At 43.6% G+C, this 16,803-nt stretch overlaps 1 protein-coding gene across 9 annotated transcripts in view; it reads right to left on the bottom strand.

Moving 5' to 3' along the window:
* The window catches only part of WIPF2 (WAS/WASL interacting protein family member 2), a 40,883-nt gene extending 26,881 nt beyond the window's left edge, over positions 1-14,002 (bottom strand). For 2 of the 9 annotated variants that reach the window (XM_027516642.1, XM_027516652.1), the window contains exon 1: positions 13,709-14,002. In XM_027516642.1, coding sequence (XP_027372443.1) covers positions 13,709-13,987 — 279 coding nt within the window. In that variant the 5' untranslated portion in view covers positions 13,988-14,002. Of the gene's footprint in view, positions 1-181; positions 943-4,433; positions 4,556-9,126; positions 9,357-13,373; positions 13,498-13,708 lie in introns of those variants that run through there. The other 7 variants (XM_027516645.1, XM_027516646.1, XM_027516644.1 and 4 more) reach the window with 7 other exon arrangements.
* Between the last annotated feature and the right edge of the window lie 2,801 nt (positions 14,003-16,803).

Genomic DNA, 16,803 nt, shown 5'->3' with positions numbered 1-16,803 from the left:
TAAACAAACCAATAGCTTCTCATCCAAAGTTAACAAGTTCCAGCAGTTACCTCATGCATTAACCCCACAGACTGTACCTCACCTCTCTTTGGCTTGAGCACAGCTAGGGACCTAGGTACTAACCAGAAGCCTTCCAGGGTTAAAAGTTCCCTGCTGGGAATTTGCTTACCCGTCCACCTACCCTTCAACCTTGCACCTGAAAAGCAGCAGTCTAGGGAAGCGTGAGCTCATCACCACAGTGGCACAAAGGCATCCAGTTCCCAAGCCACAGAACCCCACATGGGAGAAGAGCCAGGAGCTCTCTGAGAGGATTCACATACCACTGCCAGAGACTAACAGCAGGAGTCAAACAGGTTCCTCGAATTACGCAAGAACTGACATCAGCAGCAAACTATGAACACGCCTCCATGTGTTCTATGACAGAATACCGTAGAGTTTCCACTAAAGTAATTTTGGTTTCTCTAAAACACAAGGCAACAGACTAGAGTAACTTCTTGTTCTATGTCTTTTACCACCCTCCCCTCCTCCGAAAGCTATCTAAAAGTAATCTACAGCCCTCTTCTCTCAGGGAAAAAGGTGCTCCCTCTCCCTTGAAATTCAATTCAGTCAAACCTCTGGTGAAACAGATTTCTATCATGTATGGCCATGGAAGTAATTAAAATTCCAAAGTTACTCCATGAAGGATAAAAAAAATCGTCTTTCCAATGACAGGCATTTTCCATCGAGGAAATTTAACTATGCAGCAAACCTGATTGATACAACAAGTAATTAAAAAAAAAAAAACCTCTTTACTTCCATGATTTTTCACTGTTACAAGCAGCACACAATCCTGGAAGAAAAAAGGATGGAGGCAGAAGTGTGAGCGCGCGCGTGTGTGTTTAGTCGCCTAGTCGTGTCCAAGTCTTTGAGACTCCATGGGCTATAGCCTGCCAGGCTCCTCTGTCCACAGGATTTTTCAGGCAAGAATACTGGATGGGTTGCCATTTCCTCCTCCAAGGGATCTTTCCAACTCAGGGATCAAACCCGTGTCTCCTGTGTCTCCTGCATTTCGGACAGATTCTTCACCCACTGAGCCACCGGGAAGGCAGAAGAAAAATATATAACTTTATGATAATAATCTTTCAAACATAATTTTTCTAATAAGAATAAAATTATATATCCCAGAATTCAGCTTTTCCCCCTAATAAGACTCTTTCCTCTTGTCCCAAGTTATTTTTCAAAAGCCTGAAAAACATAAACTCAGAAGCCTACATATGCATAGACTACTTGATGTGGCAAATACCAGGTTCCAAAGGTTATGTATGATTCCCAGATACAGGGCAACATGGCAACCAAGTCCTCTCATCTAAAAGGAACACAAATCAATGAGAAGTCTACTCTTGTGTTCAATTAAATAACCAGTTGTGAAGAATGGCTTCATTAAAAAGATGGCTGCTGCTAAGTCGCTTTAGTCGTGTCCGACTCTGTGCGACCCCGTAGACGGCAGCTCACTAGGCTCCTCTGTCCCTGGGATTCTCCAGGCAAGAACACTGGAGTGGGTTGCCATTTCCTTCTCCATTGTAAGGCCTAACGATCTAGAACACAAAAAGAAGAGAATGTGCCCTCTCATACTGTCAAAATTAAAAACAAACTTCAAACCACAGTACTTTAACATCTCCGAAAATGACACTGTATAAATCTAAGACAGATAACTAGTAAATCTGTTTTTAAAGCCTGAGTCAATTCTCCATTTCAAACAACAACAACAACAAAAACCAGATTCCTGGACTTGGACAGTGAAATGATGCAGAGCAGCTCAATGCTCATAACTAATGTGTCCTCCCCACCCACACATCCCAGGAACCGGAGGGTTTAGAAATGGTGGCTAAAAAAATGCAGTCACACAAGGCCAAAGTTATTACCATTTGCCAGTATTTAACTTACAGAAGAGAGGAGTTAATCAGATGAAGGACACATTCTAATTTAGAAATCCAGACCAAAGCTAGACAGACTAAAACACAGCCAGAATACAAAAGCAACTCAGGATAGCAATAAATGGTTTAGAAGGTCCTTCTAAAACAGAGCTTCCAAACTTGCCTGAAGAAAAAACACATCCTAGGGCATGTTTAACAAACACACACAAAGATTTCTGGGCCCTAATCCAGACCTACTAAAATCAGGAAAAAAAAATTTTAAGGCATAAATTTTTAAAAAAAGAGAAAATGGGAAACAAGACAACAACATAAAGAGAGGTATCAACAAAATTTTGGAAGCTGGACAGCAGATGCACTAATGATAAATAACTTCACAGAAAGGAAAAAACCAAATGCCTGCAGTGGAAAGAAGCAAGCAGATTTCTACCACAGAATCTCAGAAAAGGCTCAGAAACTGGAGGCATCCAGTACGTCTGGAGAAAGGGGTGTAGGAGGGGCTAAAAGAGAACTGGCTGAAAGTCTGTGTAACGTACCTGTGGCTAATTCACGCTGATGTGTGGCAGGGGCCAACACAATATTGTAGAGCAACTGTCCTCCAATTAAAAAAAAAAAGAAAGGAAAAACAAAGCAAAGACCAAAAGTCTGTGTAAGAAATAAGATTCTTTTATCCCCTCTGTCCCCGCCCCTACACTGCCTGGCAGGAGATGAGAGAAGCTGAACCAGAGGGTCTCTGAACCAAGGGACCAGTGGCAGCTAAGGGCAGCTGAGCCACTGAGAACAAAAGGGGATCAAGCGAGCCTAACTTGTCTTCAATAATGAGACCTCTCCCCATCCCCGGCTCTCTTCTCCCACTCCGTTCCAAAAACACCTGCTGCTGGGCTAATACTCTCCAGGCAGAAAACCGGAGCAGTTCTCTCTGAGCAAAGTGACCAGTGCCAATCCACCCTAAAACGGTGCCCGCCACTCGATGAGCCAGGGATCTGCACTCAGCTTTTTAGTGCCTCATCCTTAAAAATGAACAGATAGCCAAGAATTATTAGACGTTTCAAGAAAACCTCTCACATGCAAGACAGGAAGCAAAGTAAATAAGCAAAACAGAATTCCTGACAACAGGCAAAACTATTTATACATAAAATTCTGAGATATGTATACCTATGGCTGACTCATGTTGATGTATGGCAGACACCAACACAATATTGTAAAGCAATTATCCTCCAATTAAAAATAAATTTTTAAAAATTTGGAGAAAATTTCTTGGAAACTAAAAAAAATTGATGGTAAATATTTAAAATACAAGAGCTGGAAGAAAAAACTAAGGCTGTCTGAAAACTGAATGAGGGAAAAAAATTCACAAGGGAAAAAAATTGAGGGCTAGTCTAGGAGTTTCACCATCTGGATAACATGGGTTCTGAGAAATAGGGAGGAGAGAAATAATTATCAGAGAGAGAATACATTATAAGAGATGATAATACAGGAAAACTTGACAGATGGAAAGGGTGAAAGTGTTAAGTCGCTCAGTCAGGTCTGACTCTTTGTGACCCACAGACTATGGCCTGCCAGGCTCCTCTGTCCATGCAATTCTCCAGGTAAGAATGCTGGAGTCGGCTGCCATTCCCTTCTCCAGGGGATCATCCCAGAGACTCCAGGGATCAAACCCAGGTTTCCCACACTGCAAGTAGATTCTTTACCATCTGAGACACCAGGGAAGGAAATGGAAATAAGCTGCAGACTGAAATGGCCCACTGAATCTCAAGCATGATGAATTTTTTTTCCCCCTGGCCATACTGTACAGCTTGTGGGATCTTATTAGTTCCCCAACCAGGCATCAAACCTGGGCCCCCGCTAGCAGAAACACAGAGTCCTAACCACTGGACCACCAAGCATGATGAATTCTAATATCCACCCCAAGGCACATCACTGCATTTCAGAATACCAAGGATAAGGACAAGACCCTAAATGGGACTAGTCTGGTGGTCCAGAGGTTAAGAATCCACCCTCCAAAGCAGGAGGCAGGTAAAGACAAGACCCTAAAATCTTTCAGAGGAAAAAACAGATCCTATACAAAGAATCTAGAATTGAATAGCACCAAATTTCATAATATTATTACTGAAAGTTAGAAAACCACAAAGCAAGGTTTAAAATTTCCAAAGAAATATGATCCCCAACAAAGTATTTTATATCTAGTCAAACTATCAACCAGCATGAAGGTAGAAAAGAGATGATTCAGACAGGCAAACCCTCAAAAAGTGCACCCATCCTATAGATCTTTCTCATAAAGTCTCTGGAAGAGACTCCACCAACGTGTTTAAATGTGCTGAGAAGAGATACTTCCATCCAAGGTTAGGGATGAATTAAAGACTGATACTTAGTAAATCAAGCAAAAAAAGGAAATAAGACAGGAAAAAAAGGCAAATATAATACTTAAGGGAAAAAAAAATATATATAAAGAAGGAAATATAATCACAGTACACACTCATTATATTGGATGCTACTTTTTTCTCTTCTTTTGGTAACACTCACCTCTACTCCCCTCTGGACTCACAGGAGAGGAGGGAGGCTGGAGGTCTGGGAACTACTTTTCCTAGAATCCCGTCACTGGGTTGTGGTTTAAATCCCACCAACACATAGCATTCACTCAAGATCTAGAAGATAGAAGGAAGGTAGATGCCATTATTGATCTTCCAGGAACAATGAGCAGGTGTGTAGCCTCTGACAGATGACAGACATGTGGTTTGCAGCAGTTTTCAATATTCTGTAAATTGGCTGCTTTGGTGTTTAAGGCAGTCAGGATTATTAATGACTGCAGTTTCTTTCAAGCCCTGCAAGTGGCTTTCCCTGACCTATGCTCCCCTGGCCTTTCATGATTTGATAATCTGTGAAATACCAAGAATGGTTGGTTTTTCTACTTGAATCATGATATATAATGCTTCCCTGGTGGCTCAGACGTAAAGCGTCTGCCTGCAATGCGGTAAAGCGTCTGCCTGCAATGCAGGAGACCTGGGTTCGATTCCTGGGTGGGGGAAGATCTCCTGGAGAAGGAAATGGCAATCCACTCCAGCACTCTTGCCTGGAAAATCCCAGGGACTGAACAGCCTGATAGGCTACAGTGATATATAATCATGATATATAATACCAAAACATATAGAATATTGATTTAATCAAGATAGTGATATATATATATATATAATGCAGAGAGCAGGAAGGGTTGTGCATGAATAGCAGCATAAGAATGCAAAACTCAAGTGTCCACAGCAGAAACTCAATAGATAATATCTAAGAATGGAAAAATCAAGACATAACAGTGTAAGAATACTATGTAGAAACATGAATATACATCACAAAAAATATTACAAGTATTATTAAATTATTAAAAATATTAAAAGCATTCAGAGGATAAGTAAGGAGAAATGGAGCAGCTCTTAAGTACTACGAGACTTACAGTACTATTTGACTCTTTATATATTCTTACTATTTTCATTTTAAATTTAACTACTAAAACCAAAAAATCTAACACTGTACAACAAAACCAAGCTTCAGACTACCAAAATTTCCCAAGAAAGGTCAACATTGGATCTGCTACCAACACAGTTAAAGAAAGTAGAAAACCCCAAACAAACCAAAATAACTCATGTCTCAGGCTCAAATGCAATGAAGAAGGCTGCCTAATGTGACCTGAATCTGTGCCACCGCCTGGGTGTAACCAAACAAGGTTCACCACCCAGCGCTCACACCATCTCAAGTCAAATACGTGCGGAACTTCCAGGCCACTGTAAGAACGCATAAGCAAAATTTAATTGCAAAGGTAAGCACAAAAATAGAGGGATAAATCTTAAAACCAATTACTTAGCCCCCTTTTCAGGTCTTGTTCTCCATTTAATGCAACTAACTGAAAAACAAAAATAACCAACATCTGCTATCAAAATATCTTTACAAGTTCTAAGAAACTGTTAATGAAATTAAAAGACTTAGCAGGTAGGCTGAAATCTAGTCACTGATGACAAAAACCAGCTCTTCTCACTTGAGGCTGGCCATCTCACAAGACTAGCACTTGGCTTCTATGTGTATTCCATCATTTGCACAGCACAAATATAAAAGTAGAAAACATACAGAGAACAGTCAGAGGAAGGAAAATCAGTGATGACAGTCTCCATTAAGAAAAGGCCTGAAAGAAAATTTAAGCAGATGCTCCATAAAACGTTGATCCAGACTTCACATGGAGAGAAGTGTCATGCCTCATTTCAAAGATAATATATTAAGTCCCAACTCACCACAGAAAGTCTATTAACAAAGCTGTGACTTTCACTGCAGAAGAGTTTCTTCTCTCACTCTAATACCCTTAAGCCATCAGATACACAGATGCTCCTTGCTGAAATGCTAGAAAAATCTGCACATTTTCATTCTGAGATCACTAGTGATGGTCTGCAAAATCAGGAGTCTACTTTGAAGTATGAAAACAGGGCAAGCTGATCCAATTACACAAGTAAGTACTAAATCAAAACGGGACCATCTGGGCTTTGAGGAAGAGTACTGTGATTCCTGAACAAAAGTCAATATAAAATATACTGCAGATAGAGCAGATAAAAATGGTTTCATATATTCAGAGTTATAATGGCCCTGAGCTACTGATCCATTTGCATGTCCAGTAAGATGCATGCACCGTGTTAAGACATACGGCCTAGATGACAAATTACTTTCAGTAGTTCACAAGAAGAACATCTGTGTTCTCTCTCCAGCCCATGAAGCTTACCAAAAAAACAGTCAATAATCCCCAGAGGTGAGGAGGTTTTGTTTCTTAAATAACCAGGTCTGGCAAACTAACAAGCCCATCATCCCCCATGATCTAAGAACAGCGCCCCAACAATCTCCAAACCAGTTCTCAAGAGCCCCACATTTTAAGTTCTAATCCAGCCACAAGAGTTTAATGGGCAGGAGCTAAAAGAAATCAAGACTAAAAGAACAGGCTTTATCCAGGAAATTTTTCTGGAAACATGTTCCGCTGTACAGAATTCCTGTTCTTTATGATACTGATGATTTCAGCATCAACAGTGGTAAACTACTCCCAGTGGAGAGAACTGACAGAAAGAAATCTCTACTGGAAAGGTTGAACTTAAAATGAACTACGCCATTTACCTGTATTTTTTAAGAACTCACACTCTCTGAAGTCCTGCCTCCTATCTCTCTGCTTCTCACTCCCTAAGGTCCAGACACACCGGGACTCCCTTCAGCTCTCCACATAGCCACGTTCTTTCCCTCCTCAGGACCTTCACCTTTGCCATTTCCTCCCCTCATCCTTCAGGTTTCAGCCTTAGAAGTCAATTCCTCAGGAACCTTCCCTGACCGGCCACCTTCTCAATGAACTAGGGTCAGTTGCACTCTCCACTGTGCTGTCGGCAACCGTAATTCATTACCCGTTTAATGGCTGTTTTCCCCACTAGACCATAAGCGCATGAGTGCAAAGGCTGAATCAGTTTTGTTTTCACTGTTGCATCACCAGTACCTACCACAGTGCTTGGCACACAGTAGGAACTCGAAAATTGTCAAGGAAATGAATAACAGGGCCCCCAAAAAAGCAGCCTCAGCAATTCTAATATACCCTACAGATATAATCACACATGCAAAAGGCCAGATATATATAGTTTTTCTCTGGAGCATAGTTTGTAACAGCAAAAGACTGGAAACATTAAATATCTACCTGGATAGGGCAGGTGTTACTCTCTTTACTGTTCATATAGAATGACTGATTGCCAAAGTAAGTTTTTTAAAAACTGTACATAGAATTAGTGTGTGACACTCATTTTAAAAAATGCAAGACACATATATATTGACTTTGTACACATTATCTCTGGAAAGGATGTCAAGAGGACTTACCTGGTGGTCCAGTGGGTTAAGAATCTGCCTGCCAATGCAAGGGATATGGGTTCCTTCCCTGGTCTGGGAAGATCCCACATGCCTCTGGACAACTAAGCCCATGCGCCACAACTCCTGAAGCCTGAGCATCCGAGAGGCCATTCTCCCCAATAAAAGAAACCACTGGAAGATGAATCCCAAGCACTGCAGCTAAGAAAAAGCCCACGTGCAGCACAGACCCGGTGCAGCCAAAAATAAATAAGTAAGACTAAAAAAAGAAAAAAATGATCTCAAGAAATGGATACTATTAGCTGACTGGGAAGACAAACCAGAACGAAAAGTAGACAAGGGTAGAGGGCAGACTGCTCAACGCATACCGTTTTCTTACCTTTCAAATTCTGGGCCATGTGAGCGTATTATCTATTTAAGAAAATAATCTTTTTATTATTATTTTCTTAAATAGAGATTTATTACTATTTTCTTTAAAGTCCTGTCCTTGTAAGACAGTGACAGCAAGAGTTTAGTCTCATACCTGGATCTTTAATGACAAACACCCTGCCTACATCTGAGCACTGGGAAGGTGGAAGTGGAAAGAAGGAAAACTCACTCTCCACACGTCTCAGACAGCATGCCCCATAATTCACTGTACCCCTTTAGAAAATTCCTTTTTTAAAAAATACCAAATGTTCCAATATGGACATATGGAGACTGATTCACAGTCAGAGGGTTTACTGGGGGGGAAAAAGAAAGAGACTACTTGATTCAGGCTTTCTATGAGCACAGAGGGCAGGCTGATGAATTCGTATGGAAATATTATCATAAATACCAACTAAAAACAAATTACTTTCAGGGGCCTCAATCTAAATGGAGCTTAATATAAATCCATGAAGTTTAAGAAGCTAAAAAATTTTTGAAAACCAATTATTAAATGGGGAGGAGGACATCCCTGGTGGTACAGTGGATAGGAATCTGCCCACCAATGGAGGGGACAAGGATTAACTCCCTGGTCTGGGAAGATTCCACGCTGCAGAACCAGCCCGTGCACCACAACCATAGGGCCTGTGCTCTAGAGCCCCCAGGAGCCGCAACTGCTGAGCCCACGCTCTAGAGCCCACGCCACAACAAGAGAAGCCACTGCAATGAGAAGCCTGTGCCCCCAACAAAGAGCAGCCCCTGCTTGCGGCAAGTCAAGAAAGCCCGCGCAGCAACAAACACCCAGCACAGACCCCCCGCAAAATTGTTTTTAATGGTGAGGAAATCTACACATGTTCCTTGTTTATACAGATTTGCCTCACTTCAAGACACTCTTCAGGAAAGAAAGACCCGAGACTAGATTAAACACAACTCCAATAATCATATTTGTTACCACAATCAAAGCCCTGGACCAGGGTCAAAACCTCTGGATCTGAACCTGCATATCAGGAACAGAATCCTCTGGGCTAATGAAGGGAGGAGAAAGGTGAATCCAGGGCCGCCAAAACTTGTCTTGAGGTTCTCTGCAATGTTACGGGGCCACTGCCATATACTGCGAGAAATGATCTTCATAATCCATTCCAAGACCTAATGGAAACACAGTTATCTTCAAATAATCATCTCCTGAAAAACAAAAGTGCATCCACTAAGCAGAACACACTGAAAAGAGCATTTACAAGTAGAATTAAGTATTTAGGATGGTCATACTAAATTGTTACAACTTTGCCAAGCCTAAATGGCAAGTGAGAAGCTAATTCCTGGCTTCCCTATTTGATAACCTATTTGCCTCCACAGGCATCAGCCAAAATCTTAAGAGAGCTAAGACTGACACAGGTATTAGCAAATGCCTTCTTTCCCTACTAACATTGCTTTTCTCCATAAAGCTCTATCCAGTATTTTTAAATACCTTTAATAATAATACCAAAAAGTGCTCATAAGTTTAGTCTGTGGCTCCCTAGGCTCAAAGGCCTGGGAATGAGAGTGAAGTGACAAAAAGTCGGAAACACTCTCTTCCCTCAACGCCTTGGACTTTGAAAGCTAGGCAAAGGCAATGATTCTGCATTTAATCACCAGATGAATAAGAAACAGATTTGAATTTAGAAGAAACATAAAGGAGTGTAAGAACATTCAGTAAAGAGTACCGCCTCCATTTCCTTGCAGAGAGGCTCTCAGGATCTGCCAATGAACCTCACTTTGACATGGAACACCCCATCTACTCTAATCCAGGCCACATCCCCCAAGAGACAGTCAACCGGAACTCTGCCAACTTCTGCTCGGGAGCTGTGTGCAGAACAGTAGCAACAAGAGCCTACTTTGAGAAGGAGATCAACAATCACACTCAGGAAGAAAAGAAGTTATTTGGCACAGGGAAGCATGTTGCCAAAATGTTAGTCACAGCTTCAAGGTCCCGGTTTGTGTTTCTGCAACTATTCTCTGCTTTGACAGAGTCCATTCTCTAGCCCAGGAAACCCAGCTCAGCTTCTGTCACCCTCTCCCTCTGAAGCAGTAAAGAATTCTTTCAATTTGGTGGTATCAAACTGTGACACAAACAAGACATCCACCAGAGACTAAAAAGGAGGGGGAAAAAATGTGCAATTTGCTGTTTTCCACTTGGGACTGGTTCCAGCAGAGCAACAGAAACACATGGCAGGATAGGAAAAACGGAAAACCATTATGTGGAAGAAGCAGGCTACACTAAAAGTCTGCCCAGAGCCTCCACAGCTTATTTCCAAACCTTCCTAAAAACAAACCAAAAAGACACACTGTAGGCTTAAATGACAGCAAAATATTAAGCAAGTTTTTAACCCTCAAGTAAGTGTACAGACAGGTTACATCCTGATAAGCCCATCATAAACTGAAAATGCCATTAAGTCGAAAATACATTTAATACACCTAACCTACAGGACATCATAGCTTACCTTAGCCTAGCCTACTTTAAACATGCTCAGAACACGTACATTAGCCTACAGTTGGGCAAAATCATCTAACACAAAGCCTATTTTACAATAAAGTACAAAATAGCCCTGGTTTTTCCAGTAATCACGTATGGATGTGAGAGTTGGACCATAAAGAAAGCTGAGCGCCGAAGAACTGATGCTTTTGAATTGTGGTGTTGGAGAAGACTCTTGAGAGTCCCTTGGACTGCAAGAAGATCAAACCAGTCAATCCTAAAGGAAATCAATTCTGAATATTCATTGGAAGGACTGATGCTGAAGCTCCAATACTTTGGCCGCCTGATGGGAAGAACTGACTCATTAGAAAAGACCCTGATGCTGGGAAAGACTGAGGGCAGGAGGAGAAGGGGACAACAGAGGATGAGATGATTGGATGGCATCACTGACTGGATGGACATGAGTTTGAGCAAGTTCCGGGAGCTGGTGATGGACCTGGAAGCCTGGCATGCTGCAGTCCATGGGGTCGCAAAGAGTTGGACACGACTGACCCACTGAACTGAATTGACTGAATAGCTCATGTCATTTACTGAACACTGCACTAAAAGTGAAAAACGGAAAAGTTGTATGGGCACAGGATGGTTATAAGTGTATATCGCCTGACTGCGAGCTGCGGCTGTCTGCCTCTGCTCAGCATCATGAGAGCCAAATACTGATAGCTCAGGAAAAGATCAAAATTAAACATTCAAAGCACAGCTTCTACTGAATGCATATCCCTTACACACCACTGTGAAGTTGAAAACTCTAAGTCGAACCATGCTTAGTCAGGGACCATCCCTATGTACTTCCTACCTTGCAGTCCTTCCTGGGGTTGAGTTGCTGAAACAACCTGAACCAGCAGCCCATGATTTTCAGAATTAATTCAGAGCAAAAGGAACAAAGATTCAAGTACACCAGGTTACTCTCCCAAAGAGCCCAAGACAGACTTCCCTGGCGGTACAGTGGTAAAGAATCCACCATGCAATGCAGGAAACACGGGTTCAATCCCTGGTCTGGGAAGATTTCACATGCCACAGGGCAACTAAGACCCCGCGCCAAACTAAGGCGGAGAGCTGAAACTGCCGAAGCCCACACGACCTTAAAGCCCGCCGCAAGAGCCTCCAGAACGAGAGGCCCTCGCTCAGCAATCGAAAGCAGCCCCTGCTCGCAGCACCTACAGAAAGCCCATGTGCAGCCAAAAATAAAATAATACACAATTAAAAAAAAAATAATATATCAAAGAGCCTAAGAAATCAAGAAAGAACATCCACCAAAAGGAACAAAACTCATCTCTTCCCTCTTAAAAGCCATCAGTAAAACCTGAAAACCCCACAGTTCTCAACACCTTCCACTTTCCCCTGCATTTCGTCTCTGTGCTAACATCACCTAACTAATCAGTACCAACTAAGATAAACACTACTCTGATACCAAGTGTGAAGCCGAGTTAGAAACTGCCCCCTCTTAAGCAAATCCACGTCAGACTTCAGAAATGCCAAGACTTTCAGGAACACGTCTAAGCTAAACAAGTTCGCCTATGCACCAGGTGTTTAGAGTATTACACCCAAAGGAAAACCTAAAACAGTCAAGATGTTAAAGGATTAAGAAGAAGCCAAAATTGTCCATGAGCACACTGGTCCCCAGCAACTGGCAAAAAGGGCCGAAGTGACTGAACCATGGCAAAAGGCTCAACGACCTACAACTATTTTTTAGTGAATTCTCAAAGAGTTCACGAAGCAAGTGTTTGTCAGGAGTAAAATACTCTGGTAGCTAGAAAATAAAATACTGCATTCTCCCACATTCTCCATCAGTTCTCTCCATCAACCAACCTCTTTCATTTCCAATTCTAACTTCCCCATCCCCATCTTGACGGCAGCCAATACAGCGTAACACAACAATATGAAATTTCTGGCTACTAAAAGTTGACAATAAGAAAAGTTTAGAAATTGGACATGTATCAAATCCAAACCAACTCTTCCCAGGCACAAGGCACAAAAAAATGGACAAGGTTGAGAGGAAGAAACTGGGAGCGACGTATCTTCTAAACATCAGTATCTCAGTCTTATTTTCAGGAACCACTTCTTTGCAACCACTTTAAAGATCCCATTTGCTTAACACAATCTTTTAGATGCAGAAAGGGATCAAACCAACATCTCCAATGTGGTGGTGGTGTGTGGGGGCGGGGGGGGGGGGGGGGGACAAAAACTGATCTGCCTCGAAGTTACTTAGTAAATCCACAGGAGGGCTAAAACCGTCCTTATTCCCTGAGGTTCTCTTCTCATGTGTAGAAGAAAGAAAAAGTCACCCAAAACATGCAGTAAGTCATTCAGAAACAAACACAGGGCAAAGATAACAGTGAAAAGGAAGGTGGATCCTAGGGAGGTGGCGGAGGCCAGAATTAAGACTTCACATCATTCCAACCTGAGTCCTCAACTGCAGATCGCGCTCCCTCGCGAACTTCAACATTTATCAATCCAACCTTAAACTCAATTCTGCTTTCTTCTCAACTAACGTTCTCAGATTCCCTCTAATGTAAGCGATTTCCTCAGTTACCCCATAACCAGTGGTTTTCACTCATCAATCCCCAAATATTACAGCGGCCTCCTCATCCGGAGCATCCTGTTAATTACCTGTTCCCAACAGGTCCTCCCTCCCCATCTCCCTTTTTGCGCACGGTTACCTCGTTCCTCACCCCAGTCGCCGTCTTACTCACCTCACCCAGCCCTTCAGGATCCCTTATTTCCTGTCTCTCAACAACCTTCCTTCGCATCTCACAGTTAGCGCTCGCCCCACACCGATTCCCGACCACTCCTCCCTACTTAGATTCCCCACGCCCCCTCTTCTCCAGGTTCTTTAGATCCAGCCTCCAATCCCCCTCCCCTTAGGTCCCGCCCCCAGGACCCCTCTTCCCCACAGGCCCCTCCTCCAAAGTCCCCTCTCTCCCTTACAGCCCCGCCCCAGTCCCCCCTCCCCCGGCTCGCCCTCCCATTCAGATCCGCAGGTCATTTCAGCGACGGACCCACCCTTCCTGGACCCACTCTTCCCGACCTGGCCGCAGCGGCTCCAAGAGCTACTCCTCCGCCACCTCGGCTCTGGCTCCGTCCAGTCCTGCTTGCCCCGCGGCAAGCTCCCCTTCTCGCCGCCGCCGCCCCTTTTGCCAACCCGGAAATGGATCTGCTCCCACCGTCCCCAGCGTCCGCGAACAAAATGGAGGAGGGGGAGAAAGGAGCAGGGAGCAGAGGGCGAAGAGACGCTACACGCATGCGCACCTGGAGAGCCCGCCCCTTGCCGGTTTACGTAAAGGCGGAAGCTGTCAGTGGCCGCCATCTTGGGAAGGTCGCAAGAACGTTGCTTAGCCGCTGAAGAGCAGGGTTTGCCACTTTGGTTGCAATTAGAATAACCTGGGAAGAGTTGACTAAATAGTGATACCTGAATTCCACACCCAGAGATTCTGATTTAATTGATCTTGTGTGTGGCTAGGCATCGGAACTTTTAAAACTGCGCAGTGATTCTATCATGTTGCTGAAGAATCACTGAGCTGAACACAGTTTCGAATATCTTTTTCATCTTTTTTCCGCGTGCTCACGCGCACACACACACCATAAATGTCCTTTCCTAATTTCGAGTTAACGAAGAACCCGCCCCAGGCAAACCTTGAAAGGGCTCAGTAATCAAGCTCCGGTTGTCATGGCAACGGGGAGGCAGGCCCTGCTAACTAGTCACCCGTTACCGTCATCTTAGCTGCTTAACCCGAACACCTGTGAACATCCGTCTTCACTTTCCCGGGCTTGGGCTTCCCCAGTTTCCATGGCTGGGGGTTGGTGCTGCAGACTTCCTGCTGTTTGGGTCGGGGGAGGGAGGGGGGGTCGGGGGAGTGGGGGGAAAGGAATCCTGTGCCCTCCCTGGCTTGCCTGCTGTTAGCTCTGTCCCAGCTAAGTATTCCTCCCTAGTCCACCCACAAAAATGCTTTTCCATTGCAAACTCATTGCCTCAAAATGTTCTTTGGGTCTCTCCATCACCTTTATTTACGCTGAATCGGAAGTAGGGAGACAGAATTGGGACTTAGTTCTCATTTCTTACCGTGTGCCCTTGGGCCTCAACTACGCTATCTGTAAAATGGGTCTAATAGTTCCTGCCTCGACTGTTTCACAGGAACTTCCCTCGTAGCTCTGTTGGTAAAGAATCTGCCTGCAATGCGGGAGACCCAGGTTGGATCCCTGGGTCGGGAAGAGCCCCTGGAGAAGGAAATGGCAACCCATTCCAGTATTCTTGCCTGGAGAATCCCATGGACACAGGAGACTGGCAGGCTACTGTCCATGGGTCACAAGAGTTGGATACAACTTAGCGACTAAACCACCAACAACTGTTTCATAGGGTTGTTGGAAAGCTAATGAGATGAATGAGAAAGCACGTGATGAACTGTAGGTTGTTATTATTTTTGTTTTCCTTCTGTTCTGCCATGAGAAGTGCTGGGCACCACCCACTAGTCAAGTAAATGTCACAACATTCACTGAGTACCTGATGTGGGCCAGGCACTGGGCTAGGCAGCAGAAGATGGCTACAGAGGTGACTAAGACCGCCTCTGCCCTCAGGGGACTCACTGGATGGTGGGCAGACTGGCGTGTAAACAGCTGGCTGAGATACAAGTAGGCATATGATTAGTGCTATGGGGACATATGGGCAGAGGGACCTCAGACAAGGGAGTGATTACTCCCTGCTAGAGAATGGGAGAAGGTTTCATAAATGGTTTTGAATTCAGCCTTGGAGGAGGAGCAGAGTTTTATTACTAATCAGAGAAGGCAGGGAACACATTCCAGGCATAGGGATCAGTAGGTGCAAAGATAAAGATTACATAAGGTTTGTAATCCTGTATGCCTGAAGGCGGAGTGACTGGGCAAGGTACATGGTAGATTGACACTCCCAGCTCTTCAGCCTCATCCCTACTCTGTCCCCTCCCCGCTCACTACACACTGTGCAGACCTGCTTTCTAGTGCAGTGCACCAGGTGCTTCCTCAAGGCCTCTGTTCATCTCTGCTCTTTTCTGCATTTTTCAGGCTTTGCCCGTATACCACAGCTAATGTAAGCCCACCATTCTCTATTACATCACTCCATGATAAGAGCAGCCACTGGGGTGCAATGCAGGAACATCTCAACTAGGCTTGGAGAAATAGGTGTAGGCTTCATAAAGAAAGTAATTTTTACCTAAGTAATGCCCGATGGGTAAGTAGGAATTGGCCAGGTGCAGACAGAAGGGAACAGCATTCAGGGCGCAGGAAGAATATACACAAAACAAGAAGCACGGCCCATTAAAAAAACTGAAAGCATTTCCAGGTAGTTAGAGCTAGAACTTATAGGAGAGGCAAGGAATTTGATCCAAAAAGTAGTCATAACATCTGAATTTATCAATACTTGCCATGTGCCAGGCACTGTCAATTATAACATCACATGTCGTAACTCATTTATCCTCAGGATAACTTTCTGAGGTAGGTATTATTACCTCCATTTTACAGATAAAGAGACTGAGACACAGGAAAGTTAACCGTCTTGCCTGAAGACACATATCTATAAAGTAGTAGAAGTATCTCCAGAGTCTCTGCATACCAAATGACCCCGCACACTCCCAGGTCCCAGTGTCCTTTTATTATAACAAATATAATTCAACTTTACTATCCTCAAGTGAAATTAACAGACAATTTAACCTGATTTTAAAAAAAACAACATGATTTCAAAAAACAAATCAGGGCTTCCCAGGTGGTCCAGTGGTTAAGAATCTGCCTGCCAATGCAGGGCACATGGATTCGGAAAGATTCTACATGCCATTGGGCAGCTAACCCTATGTACCACAACTACTGAACCCACATTCTAGAGCCTGAGAGCTTCAATTATGGAGCCCATGAGCCGCAACTACTGAAGCTCGAATGCCTAGAGCCTGTGCTCACAAGAAAAGCCACTGCAATGAAAAGCCCGAGTTACTGCAAGGAAGACCCAGCACAGACCAAAAGTAAAATAAATAAATCTTTTAAAAAAATCAATATAAAGCCCTGACTATAAAAAAGAAATAAGAGGAAGGCATTTCAGTCTGTTAACACTCACGTATCACGACACTGGAAGATGCATAGTGAAGTAGTTAGATGCTTGCACCG

The sequence above is a fragment of the Bos indicus x Bos taurus genome, chromosome 19 (genome assembly GCF_003369695.1).
Source record: "Bos indicus x Bos taurus breed Angus x Brahman F1 hybrid chromosome 19, Bos_hybrid_MaternalHap_v2.0, whole genome shotgun sequence".
Taxonomy (NCBI): Eukaryota; Metazoa; Chordata; class Mammalia; order Artiodactyla; family Bovidae; genus Bos; species Bos indicus x Bos taurus.
This window is presented reverse-complemented; position numbering and strand designations above follow the sequence as displayed.